The 20023-nt window shown below is 50.4% G+C and overlaps 2 protein-coding genes across 2 annotated transcripts in view; both read left to right on the plus strand.

Moving 5' to 3' along the window:
* The first annotated feature begins 1113 nt into the window (after positions 1 to 1113).
* Positions 1114 to 6285, plus strand: RPLP0 (ribosomal protein lateral stalk subunit P0). Its single transcript, XM_069081901.1, has 8 exons — positions 1114 to 1262; positions 1654 to 1755; positions 3754 to 3929; positions 4032 to 4119; positions 4236 to 4382; positions 4662 to 4847; positions 5185 to 5325; positions 6055 to 6285. Exons 2-8 carry the CDS (start codon positions 1702 to 1704, stop codon positions 6214 to 6216), a joined length of 954 nt encoding a protein of 317 aa, XP_068938002.1. The 5' UTR covers positions 1114 to 1262; positions 1654 to 1701; the 3' UTR covers positions 6217 to 6285.
* A 3581-nt stretch (positions 6286 to 9866) lies between these two features.
* GCN1 (GCN1 activator of EIF2AK4) overlaps positions 9867 to 20023 on the plus strand; it is a 60757-nt gene continuing 50600 nt past the window's right edge. The window contains exons 1-4 of the mRNA XM_069081667.1: positions 9867 to 9991; positions 12351 to 12453; positions 17183 to 17246; positions 18642 to 18773. Of these exons, the coding sequence (XP_068937768.1) occupies positions 9974 to 9991; positions 12351 to 12453; positions 17183 to 17246; positions 18642 to 18773 (317 nt within the window). The 5' untranslated portion in view covers positions 9867 to 9973. The remainder of the gene's footprint in view (positions 9992 to 12350; positions 12454 to 17182; positions 17247 to 18641; positions 18774 to 20023) is intronic.

Raw genomic sequence — 20023 nt, forward strand, 5'->3', positions numbered from 1 at the left:
GACCTTGGGCAAGTCACTTAACCCCAATTGCCCAGCCTTCCTCCCTCTGAGAATCAATTTAAAAAATCATTCGTGTTCTTAAGAAACTTCCATTTTATTGGGGGAAAGAACATGTACTAGAAGTCAATGGAAAATATATAAAAAGAAAATACGGCCATTGAAAGGGAGAGGTCATCGACAACTGGGAGGAATCTGGAAGGGCTTCAAGCTGGAGGTGTTTGGTTAAGCCTTGAAGGGAACTAGGGATTCTAGGAGCTAGGGCTGGAGGGAGTGAAGTTCAGGGAGGGAGAGGAGGAAGAAGAGGAGGAGGAAGGAGGAGGAGGAGGGGAAGGAGGAGGAGGAGGAAGAGGAGGAGGAGGAAGGAGGAGGAGGGAGGGGGGGGGGGAGGAGGGAGGAGGAGGAGGAGGGGAAGGAGGAGGAGGAGGAAGAGGAAGAGGAGGAAGGAGGGAGGAGGAAGAAGAGGAGGAGGAGGAAGGAGGAGGAGGAGGAAGAGGAGGAGGAGGAGGAAGAAGAGGAGGAGGAAGAAGAGGAGGAAGGAGGAGGAGGAGGAGGGAGGAGGAGGAGGAAGCACCGCACAGACGCGCGAAGGGCAGACACGTGAAGTAGGGTGGGGAGCTCGTGGGCAGCCCTGCCCTGCCCTGCCCGCCTCTCCGTGTCCCTCTGGGTGCTTCCAGGACGGGCCGGCTTTCTGCCTCTGTGCGTCCGAAGGGGACCGGGGTGGGAACTCCCAGGTGGGCAAAGTCCCTCCACCAGTGGAGCTCTGCACCTTCTCTGTGTCCTGTGTGTCAAGAGAGGGAAGTGAACCCAGGCCTAGCCTCCGAGGCCACGCCTCTATGCTCACGCCCTCCTCCTGCTTCTTTCATGCTTTTGCATTCATTTTCATTTTATTCTTGCCCAGGGCCTGGTATACAGTAGGCACTTAATAAAGCCTTGAGGCGGCTTTGCTTTTTTGCGCCTGCTCACTGGGAATCGCTCCGAAGCAGCACCTGGAGGTCCCAGGCCAAGCCAGCAGGGGGCGCGAACGGATTTTTGCCTCTCCTTTTCTGAGCTACGGGAGCGTCTTCTCGAGAGGCGGGACCGTCCCCCACCGTGGCCGCCCTGACGCCCAATAGCGGCCTGAATCGCGCCCCACTCTCCTCAAGTGCGGCGACGTCCGCCAATGGGAGTGAGCGCCGTGCGCGGGCGCAGTTTGGCCGCGGCGCCCGCTACAAAAGGCGCGCGGCGGCGCGCGGCCGCTCTCTCCCCAGGCGTCCTCGTGCGAGGTGGGTCTGATGGCTGCTGTGGCCGGCGGCCGGCTCGGGCCGCCGCGGCCTGGTGGCCGGGCTCGGGGCGGCGCGGCTCTTCGGGCTCCGCGGTGGTGACGGAGCCCGGGCCCCGCGTCGGGGGCGTCACTGAGGCCCGAGAGGCCCGGCCGAGGCCTGCGGTGCCCGCGTGGGAGGCCGCAGAGATCTCGGAGCCGGGGTCCCATCGAGTGCTCTCGCCCCCACGTCCCGGGAGGAGCAGGGAGGAGGGACTGTTAGTCGGGGGTTGGGTTTAGGGCCCCCGGGTCCCTTGCAGCCCCCCTCCCCCCCATGGCTGCAGACGGTGTTACCGGGGCCTGGAGAGTGGGGGGGGGAGGGGCCCTCACCATGCCCGGCCCTGCTTCCTCCGCAGTGACATCGTCTTTAAACCCCGCGTGGCAATCCCTGAAGCACCGCCGCGATGCCCAGGGAAGACAGGGCTACCTGGAAGTCCAATTACTTCCTCAAGATCATCGTAAGTGGCCGCCCCCGCCCCTCCCCCCCATCGCCACCCGCCCCTCCCCCTTCTCTCTCTGGGGTTGTTACTTTGTATCTCTTTCCTGGGGCTGGGGCGGGGGGTGCCTCTCTTCTCCCAGCTTCTTCTGGGGAAGCCCTTGTGAGTGAAAGGGGGGCGGCACCCTCCTCAAGGCCACTCTGCCAGGGGAGATTGGCAGGCGTGTGGGTTAGATGAGGGCTCTCAGGCGCACATCAGGGGATGCTCACGGGCTGCGCCTCGGCTGTTGGAGGAGATTGTCACCCTGTAATGGTGGGGGTAGTTAGGGCTCTCGAGCTGTCAGCCTGCTTTCCGTAGGCAGAGAAGGGCACAGAGACTGCCCTGCACGGTCTAATAGGAGGCGATGTGCGAATGAGGACATAAAAGATAGGAGTGGGAATGGAAGCAGGGGGGGGGGGAGGCCCCAGAAGGGCAGAGGGGACAGGGACCAGGGGCATCGAGCCTTCTGTTCAAGGGAGGAGATGCCAGTCTGAAGGTGATGTACGAAAAACAGGTCAACTGTTTCCTTCCAGTTCTATGCACTTTTCTATGGGAGAAATCCTTGCCCAGGGCATTGTTAGTCCTCCCTGGACTGATTAAAAATTAAATAAATTAAAATTAAAAAATGAAAGGTTCAGAAGGAACTTGAGATTGTCGTCCAGGCCTATTTCTCTCTCAAGCAAGAATGCAATGATTGTTCAGTTACTCTTTGAAGAAACATTTATGGAAAACTTCTACTTATGGATAATTTCAGTTAATAGGTAGTTTTTCTTCAAATCAAGTAGAAATTTCCCTGTCCTTAATTTTCATTTAATTTTTTTATTGAAAACAAATTTCATTTAATTTTAATTTAGCCCTGGTTCTGTTCCCTGGGACCAACTAAAATCTCTTCCACATTTTTGAAATAAGTTAAATGGGTTGAAAATAAGCAAGATTCACATGAGAGAAAGCCTATAGTGGAATACATTTGTTTGCATCTTTGGGGTTTGTCTGGAATATCTGGCAGTGTGTAGTTTAAGTTTCAGAAAGTTGTATTTCTCACACTTCATATCATGGTTAGATGTGTGAGTGCCCTGCTCAGTTGTAGGCTCCATGCATGCTGGGGAGAGGAGTCTCTTCCCATGTTTAGGAAGCAGCACTCAGGCATATAAATTAGATGTATTTAAACTGTTTTCGTTCTTTGCCCATGAGAAAATTTCACATTCTGACATGTTTTTAGAAACTTTTTTTTTTTTTTCAGTTTTTCTGACAAATTACTTGTGATTTTAGGCTACTGTTTATTTGGAATTTATATGTCTTGAAGGTAAATAATGATTTGGGTGGCTCCCAAAGATGCTTTGACTGAAAGTTGTATGCAGTTTAGACTTTGTTGGTGAGCACCAGGCTGCAGTTTAGAAAATTAATCACTTTGATAGTTCAGAAAATCTAGTACTAAGATGCAATTCTCAATTTGATTGTGTCCCGTTTCCTTTAGTTACAAAAGTGATTGTGACTGGTCCATTGGCTTTGACAGTGAGTAGAGTGGATAGGGGGTTTTAGCGGTATCTTATGTCCTGCATGCTGCACTATCAGAATTACCTGGGACCATCTCCTGTTGTCCTGATCTATATTTTGCCACTGAACTCAGATGGCTCTGAAGGAGTGAGTGAAGCTGGTGACTTTGCACAGCTGTCCCTCACTTAAATCCCCTTCCTGATGTCATGGTCCTCTTTGAGAACAAGCAGCAACCAACCAGTGATCAGAATGACTAGATGACCAGAAAATGATGTAGTAGAGAACCCCAGATGTGTAAGAATTTGTAAGAAAATGCGAGTTCACATTTCATTTCTGCTGCTTAATACCTTGTGACAGAGGATCTAAATCTCTTCTTCTGCAAACTGAGGGAATGAATTACCTTTCAGAAAACCTATGATTGGGGGTTTCTTTATATCTGGCCTTCCCGTGTAACAAACATCTTTGTTTCTGGTGCTTGTATTCTAGCAACTTTTGGATGATTATCCAAAATGCTTCATTGTGGGAGCAGACAATGTGGGCTCCAAGCAGATGCAGCAGATCCGGATGTCCCTCCGTGGGAAGGCTGTGGTACTGATGGGAAAAAACACCATGATGCGTAAAGCCATTCGTGGGCACCTGGAGAACAACCCTGCCCTGGAGAAGTGAGTGGCGCCTTTGGGAAGTGCTCCCTTCCCTTTATTTCTTACTTTGGAAGGGTAATGCTGTGTGGCACATGAGCTAACTTGTGTGGGTTTTTCTTTCAGACTGCTGCCTCACATTCGGGGGAACGTGGGCTTTGTGTTCACCAAGGAAGATCTGACTGAGATTAGGGATATGCTTCTAGCCAATAAGGTATATGGAAAGGACAGTGGGACAGGATGCCAGCGTCAGGGCCTCAGAGTTGTCTTTATGTGCATTCTGGCTGGTGGAGAACCGCAAATCTCACCCATTCCCTCTTCTCTACCTAGGTGCCAGCTGCTGCCCGTGCCGGTGCCATTGCCCCATGTGATGTCACTGTGCCAGCACAGAATACTGGTCTGGGTCCTGAGAAGACTTCCTTCTTCCAGGCTCTGGGTATCACCACCAAGATTTCCAGGGGTACCATTGAAATCTTGGTGAGTGTAGTTGACTGTATGGGTTTTTAATAATCCCCTTTAGAGCACTTAGTAGCTGTGGGACTGGCCAGTGACAGAAGCCTCCTGAGCCCTAGGGATGGATGAGACTAAGTGCTTGGAAGGTATACCTAGATCAGAGGCTGTTGGGAGGCTCCAGGGCGAGCCCAGTGTCACCGAGAAGCCCTCCCAGCCCTGTCCTGATGCCCGAAGTTGGCATCAGTCTATCAGGTGTCCCAGGCAGCTTGCTGCCTCTGGACTGACTTTGCTCTTGTTTTTCAGAGTGATGTGCAGCTGATTAAGACCGGAGACAAAGTGGGTGCCAGTGAGGCGACCTTGTTGAACATGCTGAACATCTCCCCATTCTCCTTTGGACTGATCATTCAGCAGGTGTTTGACAATGGCAGCATCTACAACCCTGAAGTGCTGGACATCACGGAGGAGACTTTGCATCTTCGGTTCTTAGAGGTGGGGGCTCCCTCGAAGGCTGGCTGGTGGGCTGGGTACCATTCTCGTGAGAGCTTCCAAGCTGGTTGATGTTGGGAATGTGTAAAGATGGCAAACCCAGAGGGTAATTGGGGTGGGAGGCCACAAAGGGGGATGGGAATTTTGTTGAACTGAGACGGTTGACTTTGGGCCAGTGTGTGTCCAGAGAAGTGGCTTTTGTCTGTCCAGAATTGACACCCCAGCGGCAGAAGAACGAACATGCTTTTGCTGCAATTGAATGATCTTGTGGAGCTCCAGAATTCTAGGAGCACGTCTAGGGCAGGATTGCCACCAGGTCATCGGATCTCTTTGTTCACAGGGTGTCCGTAATGTTGCCAGCGTCTGTCTGCAGATTGGCTACCCAACTGTTGCATCCGTACCCCACTCGATCATCAATGGGTACAAGCGGGTCTTGGCTGTAGCTGTGGAGACTGAGTACACCTTCCCACTTGCTGAAAAGGTAAAGATTTAGCTCGGACATTTTGAGGGACAGTCACCACAGAGTGGTAGTACCTGTATTTTCTTGGAAAAAGGATACTTTTCTGCGTACAATATTTGATTATCACAGTATTTTAAGAATAAGATATAGTCTGAATATGCACTAGATAGTTGCTTGAACTGCTACATGACCCTCCGTGTTTTCGCTGCCTTGGGCTCCTCCACAACAGCCAGAAGGGTTCTCCTCAAAGTGCAGGCCAGCCTGTGGCAGTCCTCCTGTGGCATTATTATTGCCTCTAGGATCAAGTGGGAACACCGCTAACATTTAAAGCACCTTCCCAGCTCCAGCCCTTTTGTGGTCTCAGACATGCTGGCCTGTTTGCCTGGGCTCATGCCCAGTGTCCATCTCTGGGCTCTGGGCAAGGACACCACCTTCAGGAAGCTTTCCCTGCTCTCGCCCTCCCCAGATACCTTGTACTTAGCCTTTTGCCTCCTCAAGGAGCAAAAACAAAAGCTGTTCCCTTTTTGGTCTTGGAAGTCAGACGACTCAGAGCCCAGGTTCTTCCCATTTCGAGGTCACCCCGCGCCCCTTAATTGGAAGTAGCCAGGTTATTGATATTGAAGTGGCAGGTGGATTCCGGTGGCTGTCTGCCTCTGGTGCTTCCCCATCTCCGGTGACTTTGAGCCCTCCTCCAGCTTCACCTGGACCTGCAGAGGAGAGTGCGGTGCTAACTCACGTCCTTGTTTTCAGGTGAAGGCCTTCTTGGCTGACCCATCAGCATTTGCAGTGGCTGCCCCTGCGGCCTCTGCTCCAGCTGCTGCCGCGCCTGCTGCTGCCGCTCCGGCCAAAGTGGAAGCCAAGGAAGAATCGGAGGAGTCTGATGAAGATATGGGCTTTGGTCTCTTTGATTAGCCTACAGAAAACAACTATTTCAGCCAGTTTATTTGTGAAACAAAGAAATAAAAGTTCTCGTTTATCTCAGCTTCTGCTTCCTGGGTCTTATTTGAACCTCAAGAATTCATAAACTGTAAATGTATAAAATGGAGATAATAGCCCCCACCTCCTCAGGTTGGGAGGAGAAATTGAAATAATCATTGCAAAGTCCTTTGTATCTGTTGGGAATGCTGTTGGTGAAAGTTGTGAAAGCAGGGCAGGAGGGGGTAATGTGGGGTGGTGATGGAGGTCTGAGCCAGGATCCCCTGTGGATCCTTATTGATTGCTTGTCTTTATATCTCCTCCATCCCAGTTCAGCAAATCATTGCAGTCTCAATTTCCACACCTAGAGCTGTAGTCCTTACCTGTGCCAAGAAGGAAATGTTGGCATCAGTCTGTCTGCTTCATGGGTTCCCAGGCTTGCCCATTTATTAGACTCATAAAACAAGTTTTTTTTTGTCTACCACAAACCTGTTTAGCCATTCCTTAATGGATGGGCATCAGCTTTGCTTTTTGTTCTTTACTACAAAATGTTCCGTTTTAAACATTTTGTTGTGAGTGGTGTTACTTTGTGTTTATGGGATTAAGAACCAGTGAAGGGCCTGTATCCAAAGCAGGAAGGCCAGGAATAGGTTGGGACACCCCTGGGGCCCTGGAGGTTGGTACAGTTGGCAAAGAAAAGCATTGGTAGAGGTGAGTGGGGAGCTTGAGGGCTTCCAGTGCAATGCTTTCCATGTGCTTTTGTGTCCAAAAGGGTCATTTTACTGATGAGAGTTGCATGAGGTAATGAGCTACTCCGGTCATTACATATTATAAGAGTGGGGATTTGGACCAGATTGGAAGATAGATAGCTGGGAGTGGGACTAGGCTATGGGGAACGTGGAAGAAAAACCTGTATTTAGGGTGTAAACTACCTCATTCATCTGTGTCCCTCAAAAGATTTTTTGGTTAGATTTGCTGGTTGCTTTAAAAAAAATTTTTTTATAATTGTATTTTTGGTTTTCAACATTCACTTCCATAACATTTTGAGTTTTGGGCATGCAATCTGATATAGACTACTTATGCATTCATATTAAACATTTTTACATTAGTCATGTAAAGGAGAATTAGAACTTATAGGAACCATGAGAAAGAAGAAACAAAACAAGAAAAGGAAAGCAAACAGACTGCTTCCATCTGCATTCAGACTCCAAAATTCTTTTAATGTGGATAGCATTTTCCATTGTGAGTCTTTTGGACTTGTTTTAGGTCTTTGCATTGCTGAGAAGAGCGAAGTCTATTAAAGTCAGTCATCAAACAATGTGACATTGCATACAATGTTCTGGTGCTGCTCATTTCACTCACCATTGGATCATGTAAGTCCTGTTTTATTTGAAATCCACCTCATTTCTTATGGAACAGAAGTACTCCATTACATTTATACACCACAACTTGTTTAGCTTTTCCCCAATTGATAGACATCCCCTCAATTTCCAATTCTTTGCCACCACAAAAAGAGCGGCTATAAATATTTTTGCACATGTAGGTCCTTTTCCTGTTTTTATGTTCTCTTTGAGATACAGTGGTATTGCTGGGTCAAAGGGGGTACACAATTTTATAGTCTTTTGGGCATAGTTTCAAATTGTTTTCCAGAATGGTTGGATCACTTCGCAACTCTACCAATAATTCATTATTAGTGTTGTAATTTTCCCACATTTCCCACATTTATCATTTTCCTGTTTTGTCATGTTACCCAGTCTGATAGATGTGATGTGCTACCTCAGTTTTGATTTGCATTTCCCTAATCAATAGTGATTTAAAGCATTTTTTCATATGACTATAGGTAGCTTTAATTTCTTCACCTGAAAACTGCCTGTTCACATCCTGTGACCATTTATCCATTGGGGAATGACTTGGATTCCTATATATTTGACTCAGTTCTCTATGTTTTAGAAATGATTCCTTTATCAGAGACATTGGCTATAAAAATTATTTCTCAACTTTCTGCTTCCCTTCTGATCATGGTTACATTAGCTTTGTGCAAAAACTTTTCAATTAAATAAAATCAAAACCATCCATTTTGCATTTCCTAATGTTCTCTATCTCGTTTGGTCATAAATTCTTCCCTTCTCCATACATTTGACTAAAATCAAAACCATCCATTTTGCATTTCCTAATGTTCTCTATCTTTTTTGGTCATAAATTCTTCCCTTCTCCATACATCTGACAGGTAAACTATTTTTTGGTCTCCTAGTTTGCTTATGGTATTAGTCTTTCTATCTAAATCACATACCCACTTTGACTTTATGTTGGTATCGGGTGTAAGATGTTGGTCTATGCCTAGTTTCTGCTACACTATTTTCCAGTTTTCCCAGCAGTTTTTGTTAAATAATGAGTTATCCCATTTGGATTTATGAAATAGTAGATTGCTATGGTCATTGACTGCTGTGCCTTGTGTACCAAACCCATTCCACTGATCCACCACTCTATTTCTTAACCAGTACCAAGTAGTTTTGATGACTGCCGCTTTAGAATATAATTTAAGATTTAGTACAGGTAGACCACTGCCTCATTTTTAAAACAAATTAATTGTGCTCTCTCCTCTCTGTTTTATTTAACTTGTACAAACCCTGAAAAGACATCAATAGGCCATTGGGTCTCTAGCCCTAGTTAGAGACTTTCTGAGTCCTGTTTAAACTTGAAAAGAAATCTAAGGAGGTGTGGTGTGGTGGGAGGCAGGGGCCGGCGCTTGATGAAACCCCGGCTCTGGCACCACAGCTGGCTGGCCGCGGGCCTCCGAGATCCGGCTTCCTAGCCCCACAGCACGGTAGTAATACTTTTCCTGAGCTGTTTTACAACGTCATGAGAAAGGTGCTTCGGGTCTTTAAAAAGTCTGTCGGGGCGTCAGTGTTTCTTTCTGGATTTGTCGGGGGCAGTGAGGTGTAGCGGGGGCAACTGAAGCAGGAGATCGGGCCAGGAGGGGAGTCCTGGACGTTCGCTGAAACCCCTTTATTAGGACAGACCCCCGCTGTGCCCAGGCTGGACACGAGGCTTCAGGAAGGGTCCAATGCTTTAACTGAGGCTTTCAGGGAGCTCTGGAGAGGAGGACGCTCCATCTCTCCTCCGGGCATTCTCTGCAGGGGTCCCCCCTGCCCTGGAAGGCTACTCCTCTGCTCAAACTGCTGCCCTTCTACAGGCACCTCTCCCCGCTCCTCCTAATTCGCCTTCCCTCTTCGTTATTTTCTACTTATTCTGCACATAGTTTGTTTGTACGTATGTTTGTTCGTTGACTCCCCCGTCAGATCGTACGCTCCCGGAGGGCAGGGACGGCTTGTGCCTCTTTTTGTGTCCCCAGCACTTTGCACAGTGCCTGGCTTACACTAGGTGCTTAATAAATGTTGATTGGTTGAGCCTAGCCCCTTGTAAAGGCGCGGAGGCAGGGGATGAGGGTTGCACGCTGTCTAGAACACTCTGAAGTTTGAGAACTGCTTTGCATGACTTGATCTTCGCAAAATTTCCCAACAATTAGAACAATCTCAAAGTTGACCAGCTCCCCGGCCCGGGAGATCTTCGGGAGCCCCCACTCACGTCAGCGCGGCAGGGGGCGGGCTCCGGCGTCTCCATGGTGACTGGCCCCGCCCCCTGGGCCTGGCCGGGGGTGTGGCGTGTGTGGGGTGCGTGGAGAGGTAGCGGCGGTGGCGGCTCTCCGGTGACCCGGATGTGAGCCGGAAGCGGTTCCGGGGTCAGAGCCGGCAGGATGGCGGCGGACACGCAGGTGAGGCTGGCGGCCGCGGGGCGGAGGGGGGCGGGGGGGGGGGGCGACGGCTCCGGCTCCGGGCGGGTCCCTGGGGGTCAGCCCGGGAGTCTGGGGCTCGTCCTCCGTCTGCCCGGCCCGGGAGGCCGCGGGGGGGAGGGGCCTCGGCGGCAGCGAGGCTCCGGGAGCCCGGGAGAGACCCCGAGGTCCCGGCAGCCGGAGCCGGAGCCGGGGCCGGAGCCGGGGACGGAGACCCCTAGAGGGCAAGGCCGAGAGACGCGGGCACTGGCGGCCCCGCGGGGGGCTGGGCCGGCCGGGACGTGGCGGAGCGCAGCCGGGACAGCGGCGCCCTGCCGGCGGAGCCCGCCCGCGGACCGGCCGGGACGGGGCCTCGGCGCGGCCCCGCCGCCGCTTCTGCCCGCCGCCGTGCCTCCCTTCTCTCTCTGGGTCTGTCTCTTTTCTCTCTGTCACTTTCATTCCTCTGTCTCTCTTCGCATTTCCACTCCCCCCATCCCCTCCCCCCCCCTCCTCCCCCTCCCCCCCCGTCCTGCGCCCCTCCCCATCCGCGCCCACTTCTTGGCCGGCGGCCAGCCCAGCCCCTCGCCCGTCCCGAGCTCCTTTCCGGGGCTCGGCCACCCCTTCTCCCCCGGCCCGGCCCCAGACTGCTGTGACCTCGGTCAGGCGCCCGTGCTCTGGGATCGTGAGAGCGGGAGGCCCTTTGGTGTAGCCTCCTCGTCTTACTAGAGGGGACACTGAGGCAGGGCAGGAAGGCGCTCCCGGGCTGAGCTCTTGTGCTCACAGGCTCTGCTCTGCCGTCCCAGGTGTTCCCCGTCTAGACGGTGTCATGAAAGCCCCGCTTCTCCCAAGGTGTGGCCAGCTCTCCTAACGTGCAGCCCTCCCTGGAAGCCACCCTGCAGGAAGGTGGTGGGCAGCCCGGCTTTGGGGCTGCTGCCAACAAGGGGGTGAAATAAGTCTCCAAGGACCACCGGCCTGAAGTAGCTTACCCATGAGCTGGGGGGACGAAATTCAAGTGAAAAGAGGGGTCCCGAGGTTGAAGTTTTCCCCCTGGGAAGCCCTGCTGGAGCCTGCGGGCCCCAGCTCTGTTAGGGGCCACCAGGGGAAAGGGAGAACAGCTTGGGAAGCTTCAGTTTTACATGTAAAAAAAAGGAGCCAGATTGAAGCAAGAGGAGCCAAGCCTGAAGGAAAGGACCCCCCTGGCCTTTGGGTGCCTCCCCCTGCGTCTTTGGGCAGTGGAAGAGACCATCGGGTTGGGGGAGGGGGCCGAGGGCTGCCCTGGCTGCCTTCTACCTGTAAAACCTGGGCAGTCTCTGCCTCTCCTTCATCTCATCCGTAGAAGGAGGGCCCTCTGGCTCTAATTCTCTGATTGGATGCTGGGGTTTTTCTTTGCAGGTGGTTCCTGAGGGTGACTGGTGGTCTCACAGTGGGCTTTATGGGCAGTTTTTATTAATGGTATTTCATTGGAGATCCTCCTGACATGCCATTGTAGAGGGTCTTTGAGGGCTTTGCGAAGTGCAAAAGCGCCCTTTGAATTGTATCAGCCCCCTTGGGCAGTCCACGTCTCCCCAGGAGGGTTGAAACCACTGACTTCTGGTCTTGTTCGAGTGAGACTCCTCATAAGTGACCTCTTTAGTTTCAGTCTGGGTTAGGGGGACATCTTAATAGTAGGTATCCCCTTTTCTTTGGGGAGGGGGAGTGGGTTACACAAAAAAATATAAAAATCAATTTTAGTAAGAGAGGAGGATTGGAAAGGATAAATATAAAATTGAATTATGTGTGTGCATATATGTGTGTTTGTATACAACGTATACGTGTGTATCTACACATACACATGTATGTAGACATAGAGGTAAAAAAAGGGTCTTGAGTGAGCAAGAAAAGCCGGTGGTTTCCATGGTGTCACCCCCTGCCCATTTTTACGTTGCCAGTCTTGAGTCTCACTGACTGCTGCTTGGGCATAGCTTCCTGAAATGTCTCTTCTGTGTGTCATGGTTGTGGCTCTTTGCCTAATGAATGTTGGCTGAAACAGGTCGAACTTAGGGGTGATCGACTTCAGTTCCTGGGCAGGCTTGGTTTCATGAGTGCAGGTGCCGAGGTTACAGGCCCTTGATGTGGAAAGGGCGGTACTTTCTGTCCCGAGGTCACTGATGTTTGCTGTCTCATGGCTTTTCTCTAGGCTACTGACCAATTGGCTGAAAGATTCTGGAGCTTCTTTCTCTTCCCCGATGTCATATCTTGTTTTTTTGTGTGTGTGCGTGTATGTATATACGTGTATGTGTGTATGTATGTATATCTTTGTAGGCATACATATGTATATGTTCATATATTCATGGGTGATCTCTTCTGTATGTGGCTTTTACAGGTTTCTGAGACACTAAAGCGTTTTGCCGTAAAGGTGACTACAGCCAGTGTGAAAGAGCGGAGGGAGATCCTGAACGATCTTGGGAAATGTGTCGCTGGAAAAGGTAAATGGACTGTTCATTTGTGTAGGAAAGAATATACACCATTTAAAGCGTAAATTATATTTTCATTAGTGCATGACTTTTTTTTCCCCCTGGGAACCCTAATTCAAGAGTGGAAAGATGTCTTTTAAGCCAGAACATTTATTTCTTATGTAATTAATGGTATAGTAAAAGCTTTTCCTATTGGGGTATGTTTAAAGAAATGGAATTTAACAGGTTCTCCGACAAAGTAACCATTTTTTTATCAGTTATATTTAAATAATGCTAGGAGTCCTTAAACTCTCAGTTTTCATAGTTTAGCAGATTAAACTTGTGAACATGTGTTGGGAATCGGGAAGGGAAGGGCTCAGTCTAGGAGTTTTCACTGAGACAGCCTCTTGTGTCCGGAAGGCGGCTTCTGGTTTCAGACGGTGAGGTTGCCCGTCGTTTCCTTCTTTGTTTTGGGACCATTTTCAGTAACCTAGAGGGCCAACAAAATGCTGTGTCCTCCCATCCTTCTCTGTGGGCCATTGGCAATGTAGAGTACGTGGCAAAACCTCTGCTGCCCTGAGCTCTTGAGAATCAATGTCCTGGATGCTTGGAGACTTGCTTTAAGAATGAATGGGTGTTTAGAGCACTGGCCCTGGAGTCAGGAGGACCTGAGTTCAAATCCGGCCTCAGACACTTGACACTTATTAGCTGTGTGACCTTGGCCAAGTCACTTAACTCCAATTGCCTTGCCTTCCCCCTTCCAAAAAAAAAAGAAAGAATGAATGACTGAGTACCCATGAAGTGATTTCTATGTGTTAGGCAGTGAGGTCACAAATACAGAAGTGAAGAGTCCCTGCCCTTGGGAACCTATGTTCTAGTAAGGAGAGATAGCACAGAAGGGAGGGGGTTTTGGCTTGGAAAGTTTCTGGGGTGGCTCCTTCCAGGGAGCCTTGGGGAACCCTTTCCAGGAGTGTTGGTGGCAGGGCTGGGGGAAGAGCAGGAGGCAGCTGGTGAGGGGGCCCCGAGATGGGCTTGGGGCTAGCCGTAGGGAGTAGTGGGCTTCTGGAGTGTGGCACGTACTCTCCCCACCTGCAGCAGAGCTGGAGCGGGTTTCACCTCTTCTTCCTGACCTGGCATCAGCACTAGCAGCCTTAGGAGTGATGCCTCGAGGTTCTGCTTGGCTAGGACAGCGATGCCCCAGAGCCTCTTAGAAGGAAGCGTTCTAAGCTGAGCAGAGAAAGGATCAGACATAAGGATGAGGAGTAAAGTCTGATTTCAGACTCTCAGAAGCTGATAAGATAGAAACCGGTGAACAAGTAAGAAAAAAGGCTTGTGCTGCATCTCATGCCAGGCCTATCTGAAGTGTTTGATCTCTGACCTTTGATCTTCCCTCCCCCTCTCCATCCCTCCCTCTCTTCCTACCTCATCAGATCTGGCCTCAACTTGTTAGCTTTGTGCCCTTGGGCAAGTCACTTCACCGTTTGCCTCAGTTTCCTTAACTGTAACATGGGGATAATAATCGCACCAACCTCAAATTGGTCGTCAGAATCAGAGGTGCTGATATGTGTAAAGTGCTTAGCATAGCCTGTGGTGTAGAAATGCAGGCTCTGATTGACCACCACCACCAGGAGAAAGCAGGGTGAGAAAAACCCATGGTGGAGAAAAGATCCACTGCTGAGTGCAGCAGAGGAGTCAGGAAAGCTGAGGACTGAGAAAAGAACATGAGGCCCAGCAGTCACGAAGTTCATAGTAACCTCAGCAGGAAGTTTGCATGGGGTTGAAAAGCTAAGGAAAGGAGGGAAATGGAGGCACAGCAGAGCGAGCTTTTGTAGGAGTTTGTTGTGGGCTGTGAAAGGAGAGCGTGGTCACTTCATGGTTGGCAGGGAGGGAGGGAGAGGAGTGCCAGGAGTTCCCAGGGTGGCACAGGGTGTGAGGCCTAGCCCTGGAGTCAGAAAGATTCCAATTCAAATTCTGCCATAGACACCAGGAACCCAGGGCATGTCATTTAGTCTCTCTGGGCTCCACTGTCCTTAATTATAAATTGAAATGGAAAGAGACTAGATATGGGAAGACCCATTTAGGAGGCTGTTGTAATGGACCAGAGAGAGGAGGTGCATGGGAGTTATCTTCATAGAGATCATAACGAAGTACATGGGCTGAAGGCCACAGTGTAGAGGGAGAAGAGAGCCAGGGCAGAGCTTTGGGGGATGCCCTCCAGAGCAGTGATGTGGGGGATTATCCAGCCAAAGTCGCTGGCAGGAGAGCTGAGGGGATCCAGGTGGAGCGGGTGATCTGCCAGACTTACGAAAAGACAGTGGAGAAGGTCCCTGGACTTGGCAGCTACGAGATCATTGGCAGCTGTGGAGAGGTTGATTTTGGGTGCAAAAGATGTTTGGGAACTAGATTACAAGGGATTGAGAATGGGAGCAGAGGACGTAGGGGCCAGGAAGGCATGCAGCTTTCTAGGAGTTTGGCTGAGAAAGGGATGGGAGACAAAGGAAAAAGGATACTGACTGAAGGGGATGGTAGGCGAGGCTTAGGGATGGGAGAGACTCGGATGGAGAAATGGGGAGAAACTGAAGGAGAGAGAGGAGAGGAGGGTGATAGTGGGAGTCTGCTGAAGGATATGGCAGGGCATAGAGTCAGTGACCCACGGAGAAGGCCATCTCTGCATCACATACTTGGGTCAACTGGTGGGAGTTATAAGAAGCAGAGATGGGGACACGAGGGAAGTCCTGGCAGATGACCTCAGTTTTTTCAGTTAAAGTATGTGACAAGGTCCTGTGTGTTTGCAATGTGTAAAATATAGACAATTGTCACCTTATGTAAATGGGTCGTTCTATACACCTCTGCATAAAGCGATTTGTATGTAATGCAAATTGCCCACAGACTTGGGGAAGGAAACCTTGTGCCTGTGGAGAGAGGAAGCTGGTATTTGGAGGCCAGAGACAGAGAAGCACGAGTGGTACCTGAGTGTGGGGATGGATGGGTGGAATGGCACAAAGGTCTCCTCTTTGGAGGTCTCGCACCAAGCCCCCGACCCTCAGGTCTGTGGGCTTCTATTCTGCTTTCACTTTGAGGGTTGGTTTGGTTTTTTTTTTTTGATGGTTGTCGTGGGGTGGGAGGCCATGCCGAGCTGAGGGGCAGGAGTAGAGAGAGAGAACTCAGTGCTGTATGGTAAAGTTAACATAGTTGTGTTTTTGGAGTGTGGATTTCTTTCAGAATTCTTTGCATAAAGTTTATTTGTGTGATTCGAATTTACAAAAAGCAAGAACTGTCTGTACTTAGAATTTCATGTCAAAATATTTTCAGTTAAAAAAATCATGAAGAAACCATTGACTGTAAGGCTTGCTTGATTGTCAAAATGTTGAGTAGTGAGTCCTTACCATCCTCTTCCCTCCTCTATCTTGCACTTCCTTCTTCTGCTCCTGGGCAGGGTGGGTTCCTTATCTCCCTGACCCCTGACATGGCACACCTAGGGTCCCTGGGTAGATGTTGTGCTGAATGGGCCGCGTGCTTCTCATCTTTCTGACAATGTCCTTGGTATTTCAGAAAACAGTTGAGATTGTTATGGTTCTGAGGCTTTTCCTTTGTCAAAGAGCATCTGTCCCAGCGTATTTGAAAGGTGACATGGGATCCTCAGTGGGGCGAGGGCAGGGTCCTTCCTGTGCTAGGTCAGTGGGATTGGTCCAGGCCTCTACACTGCGGCTTGTCCTCTGCCCTGCCCGGATGGGCTAGTGCCTCTTGGTCGCCTCTCCTTGGCCACCTCACTTTGACCACCTCCCCTTGGCCCCCTCTCCTTGGCTTCCCCTCTTGAGGCTTTCTTTGGTGTGTCTGCCTTTCTTTTCTTCACCCAGCCCCTTTTTGTCCCCTTTCTCCTGATGCCTCCTTTTGCCCGAGCACCTGCTCTGTTCCTGCGGGTGAGGCGCTGCTGGGCTAGGCCAGGCCTCTGGCCTCCGCCTGACTGGATCTCGCACACACCACTATTCAGAGCCTTCTCCCAAGCAGCAATCAGAGCGGTGTGCTTTGTTCTCTAAGAGTTATCCCCAGCTGTTCTTTCTCCCTGCTCTGGCTCATTGTGTACCTTGCCAATAGGTCAGTTTGATTCTGTCCAGCAGACGTTGATCAGGGGTGCAGGGTCCCATGCAAGGCGCTGGCATGCAGAGATAGAAGGGAAAACAGTTGTTGTCCCCAAACAGCTAAACACTCTGTTGTGCTGCTCCCTGACTCAGAGCCCTTCCTGGCTCCCCTCGTTTTCAATAGAAAACCCATGCTCTGAAGCATGACTTTTTAGAACTTGGCCCCAGCCTGTGTGGCCAGCCTCGCCCCCCAGCTCCTCCGCGGGAGCCCCTGCTTGGTCAGGGCACTTTGCTTGCAGTCCTGTGAACTCCCCTCCCGCTGCGCCTCGGCGCAGCTGGTCTCAGCCCAAGTTCTTTAGTTTTCAGTTTCTTCCCAGGACCGTCTCCTCTGAAGCCCTCCCTGATTGCCCCTGTTGGAAGCGATGGCTCTCTTCTCTGAAGTCCTGCATTCACATCTCTGCCCCTCATTCATTCAGCAGACCTCCATAGGCTGCCTGCCGGGCTCTGCCTCCTGCTTTTAGTGTGAAAGGTGGCCTCCTTAACTAGGTCCCAGCCCTGAGGTCCAGGGCCACGTCTCATGTCATGAGGTGTTGTCCCTCAGTGCCAGCCTGGCACATTGTCCAGTGTGGGTGTGCAGTCCATGTTTGCTGATGGATGCCTTCTTGGGAATGCTTTGATTTCAGACCTGCCTGAAGGAGCAGTGAAAGGTCTCTGCAGACTCTTCTGCCTGACCCTGCATCGGTACAGGTGAGTGTCTGGGGTGGGGAGGGCAGAGTGCTGGAGACGGCACAGCCTGAGGGGTCACCTCTGAGAGTGGGACCTGAGCGGGACCCTAAGCACCAGCCCTGACATTGCTACTCGAGGGATGGCTGGTGCTGACCAGTTAACGTCTGACCTGGGCTTGTTCTTTGGTTGACACTGATCAGGAATATTTTGATAGCTACATTTCACAGGAATTGGTTTCCTTTATAACCCTCTATATTTTATCTTATGCATTTAAGAACACTATTTTGAGAGGAAGTCTTCAGGCTTCATCACATTGAAAAAGGGGCCCATGCTACAAAAAAGGCCAAGAACCCCTGGATTGGATGAGTCCTGAGGCCCCTTTCTTGACATTCTACAATTTTGTTTTGTTTTGTTTTGTTTTTAGCTTTTTGGAGGGGAGAAGGCAGGGCAGTTGAGGTTCAGTGATTTGCCCAAGGTCACAAGGCTAGTAAGTGTTAAGTGTTTGAGGCCATATTTGAACTCAGGTCCTCCTGACTCCAGGGCCGGTGCTCTATTCACTGTGCCACCTAGCCGCCCCATTCTGTAGTCTTTTGCAATTGAAACTTTTGGGCTAGGTGAAATTCTCTAGGAGATTCCTGTAGAGGGTTTTAGTCTCATTAACTGATTTCCTGAATTTTCTTTATTATTTCATGTTTTTGGAAGTCTGGGACCAGTACCAACCCTTTCCTCAGTCAGACCTACTTGGGTTTAAAGCAGCATAGCCCTCGCTCTTTGGGAGAGCTCACCTTGTCTCTCCTGGAGCTGTCTTGTCTGCTCAGATGTACTGATGGGGACACTTGTCATCCTGTGGTGTGACTGGCTTAATATGAGGCCATTGAATCAGGAATGGCATAGCTGAGAGCCAGATGGATGTCTGTTTTTTTGGGAACTCCAATCCATATTCCAGTATTAATTACTCATCTGAGGTCTGTTCAGTCCCTGTGTGTTGGGCCTTCTTGGGGCAGCTCCTAATGTTCTAGGGTTTGGCCCCTTGGTCCTGTGGTGCTTCTCCCTTTTGAGTCGGTTTTCCCAGAAGTTAACTTGGAAATGCTAATGGTTCATCATTCCTGATAAACAGATGACACCCTGGCTCTCTGCTCATTAAATCATATTGGGAGTGGCAAAGAAAGAAGGGCTCTCTCCAGTGAGGAACCGCCTGAACTGATCCCAACCCCCCCAAATTATGTAAAGGGCAGCTTGGAAGGCCTGCGGAGCCTCCGGTCTGGCCTGCTGAGAGCCTCCCAAGTGCTTCATCTGGGGCAGCCTCAGCAGAGAGTCCGGCTTCTGAGAGAGAGATGGGCTAGGTGGGCATGTGGGAGGCTGCAGGCTGGCTGAGGAGGGCCTCATTATGCTGCCCTTGTTCCATTCTTCCTATAGAGATGCAGCTTCTCGCAGAGCCCTGCAGGCCACAATCCAGCAGCTGGCGGAAGCCCAGCCCGAGGCCACCGCCAAGAACCTGCTGCAGTCTCTGCAGTCCTCAGGGATTGGCAGCAAAGCAGGTGTGCCCAGGTGAGGACTGAGGAGCTCCTTGACAGGGTTGGTGGAGTGGCACTACCCACAGGCCTTGGGCTGCATAGGCTTGTCCTGTCCCATTGCAGAAGGGAACCTGAAGGTGTGCTTGGCCTGGGTCAGAGCCGTGGGTAGTAGTCAATGATCCTGGAAAGCAGAAGTTCTAGGGCTGAGCTTTTAGAGATTTCTTTATCTGTATATTTGCATATCCATAAGGAAGTTATGTGTGCAGTCATTGTATTTTTTTATTATGCACATAGTATTATATGTGTATAAACACATGCATGCACACACACTTACCACGCGCACACGCACGTGTGCTCACACACATACGTACACATGTGCACTCACGCACACACATACACATACTCCCTCACACACACACATACATACACTTTGCCAGCGGGATCAGCAAACATAGATCAGGGGTGCAGGATCCTGTGCGAGGTGCTGGCATTCAGAGATAGAAGGGAAAACGGCTGTCCCCAAATGACTAAACACTTCTGTTGTGCTGCTCCCTGACTCAGAGCCCTTACTGGTGCCCCATTGTTTTCAAGAGAAAATCCGTACTCCATTTTATTTTATATGTGTGCATATTTGATTAAAAGTTATTTAATTTTGTGGGGGTTTTACACTTCTTTTATTCTTCATATGTTTGAACCAAAAAGTCACATAAGTGTATACACCCATAGAAGTATAAGTGGATATGTACTTACAGAAATCATACTTGTGTACATGTTACACACAGAGCACATACTGTGTATACTCCCCCATACATGTGCACACATCTAGACAGACAGGCACACACATCTTCAGGCTTCTTGTGTCAGTCTTCAAACTTGTGACCAAGAATGGAGGAAGATGCAAACACAGAGGACCAAAAAGGGAAACTAGTTACAGAAGGTTGTAGACACTCTCTGTGGCTGCCTTGGGGTTTGGATGGGTTATCTGTGTGGGACATTGAGTCCGGAGCCTCCTGGCCGAGAGGAGTGTGGGGACGCCCCGTGGTGAGTGGAGCGCTGGGCTGGGGCGGCCCGGGGGAGACCTGCTCAAGTCCTGCTCCTCTGTAAAACGGGTGGTGGTGCTTCCCCCAGGGAGTTTGTGCAGAGGGGAGAGTGTTGGGAAGGCCCTTTGGAAACTTGAAAGCACCAGAGAAATGTGAAAATCAGACAGATGTAAAATGCAGCGAGGCAGTCATAAAGGCTGCCCCCCCCCCATACTCAGCATTAATTTTCTTGCCATTTAATTCT

Source organism: Petaurus breviceps, unplaced genomic scaffold, assembly GCF_028583685.1.
Source record: "Petaurus breviceps papuanus isolate PSGF00001 unplaced genomic scaffold, PetGlider_PUasm1.0 99, whole genome shotgun sequence".
NCBI lineage: Eukaryota > Metazoa > Chordata > Mammalia > Diprotodontia > Petauridae > Petaurus > Petaurus breviceps.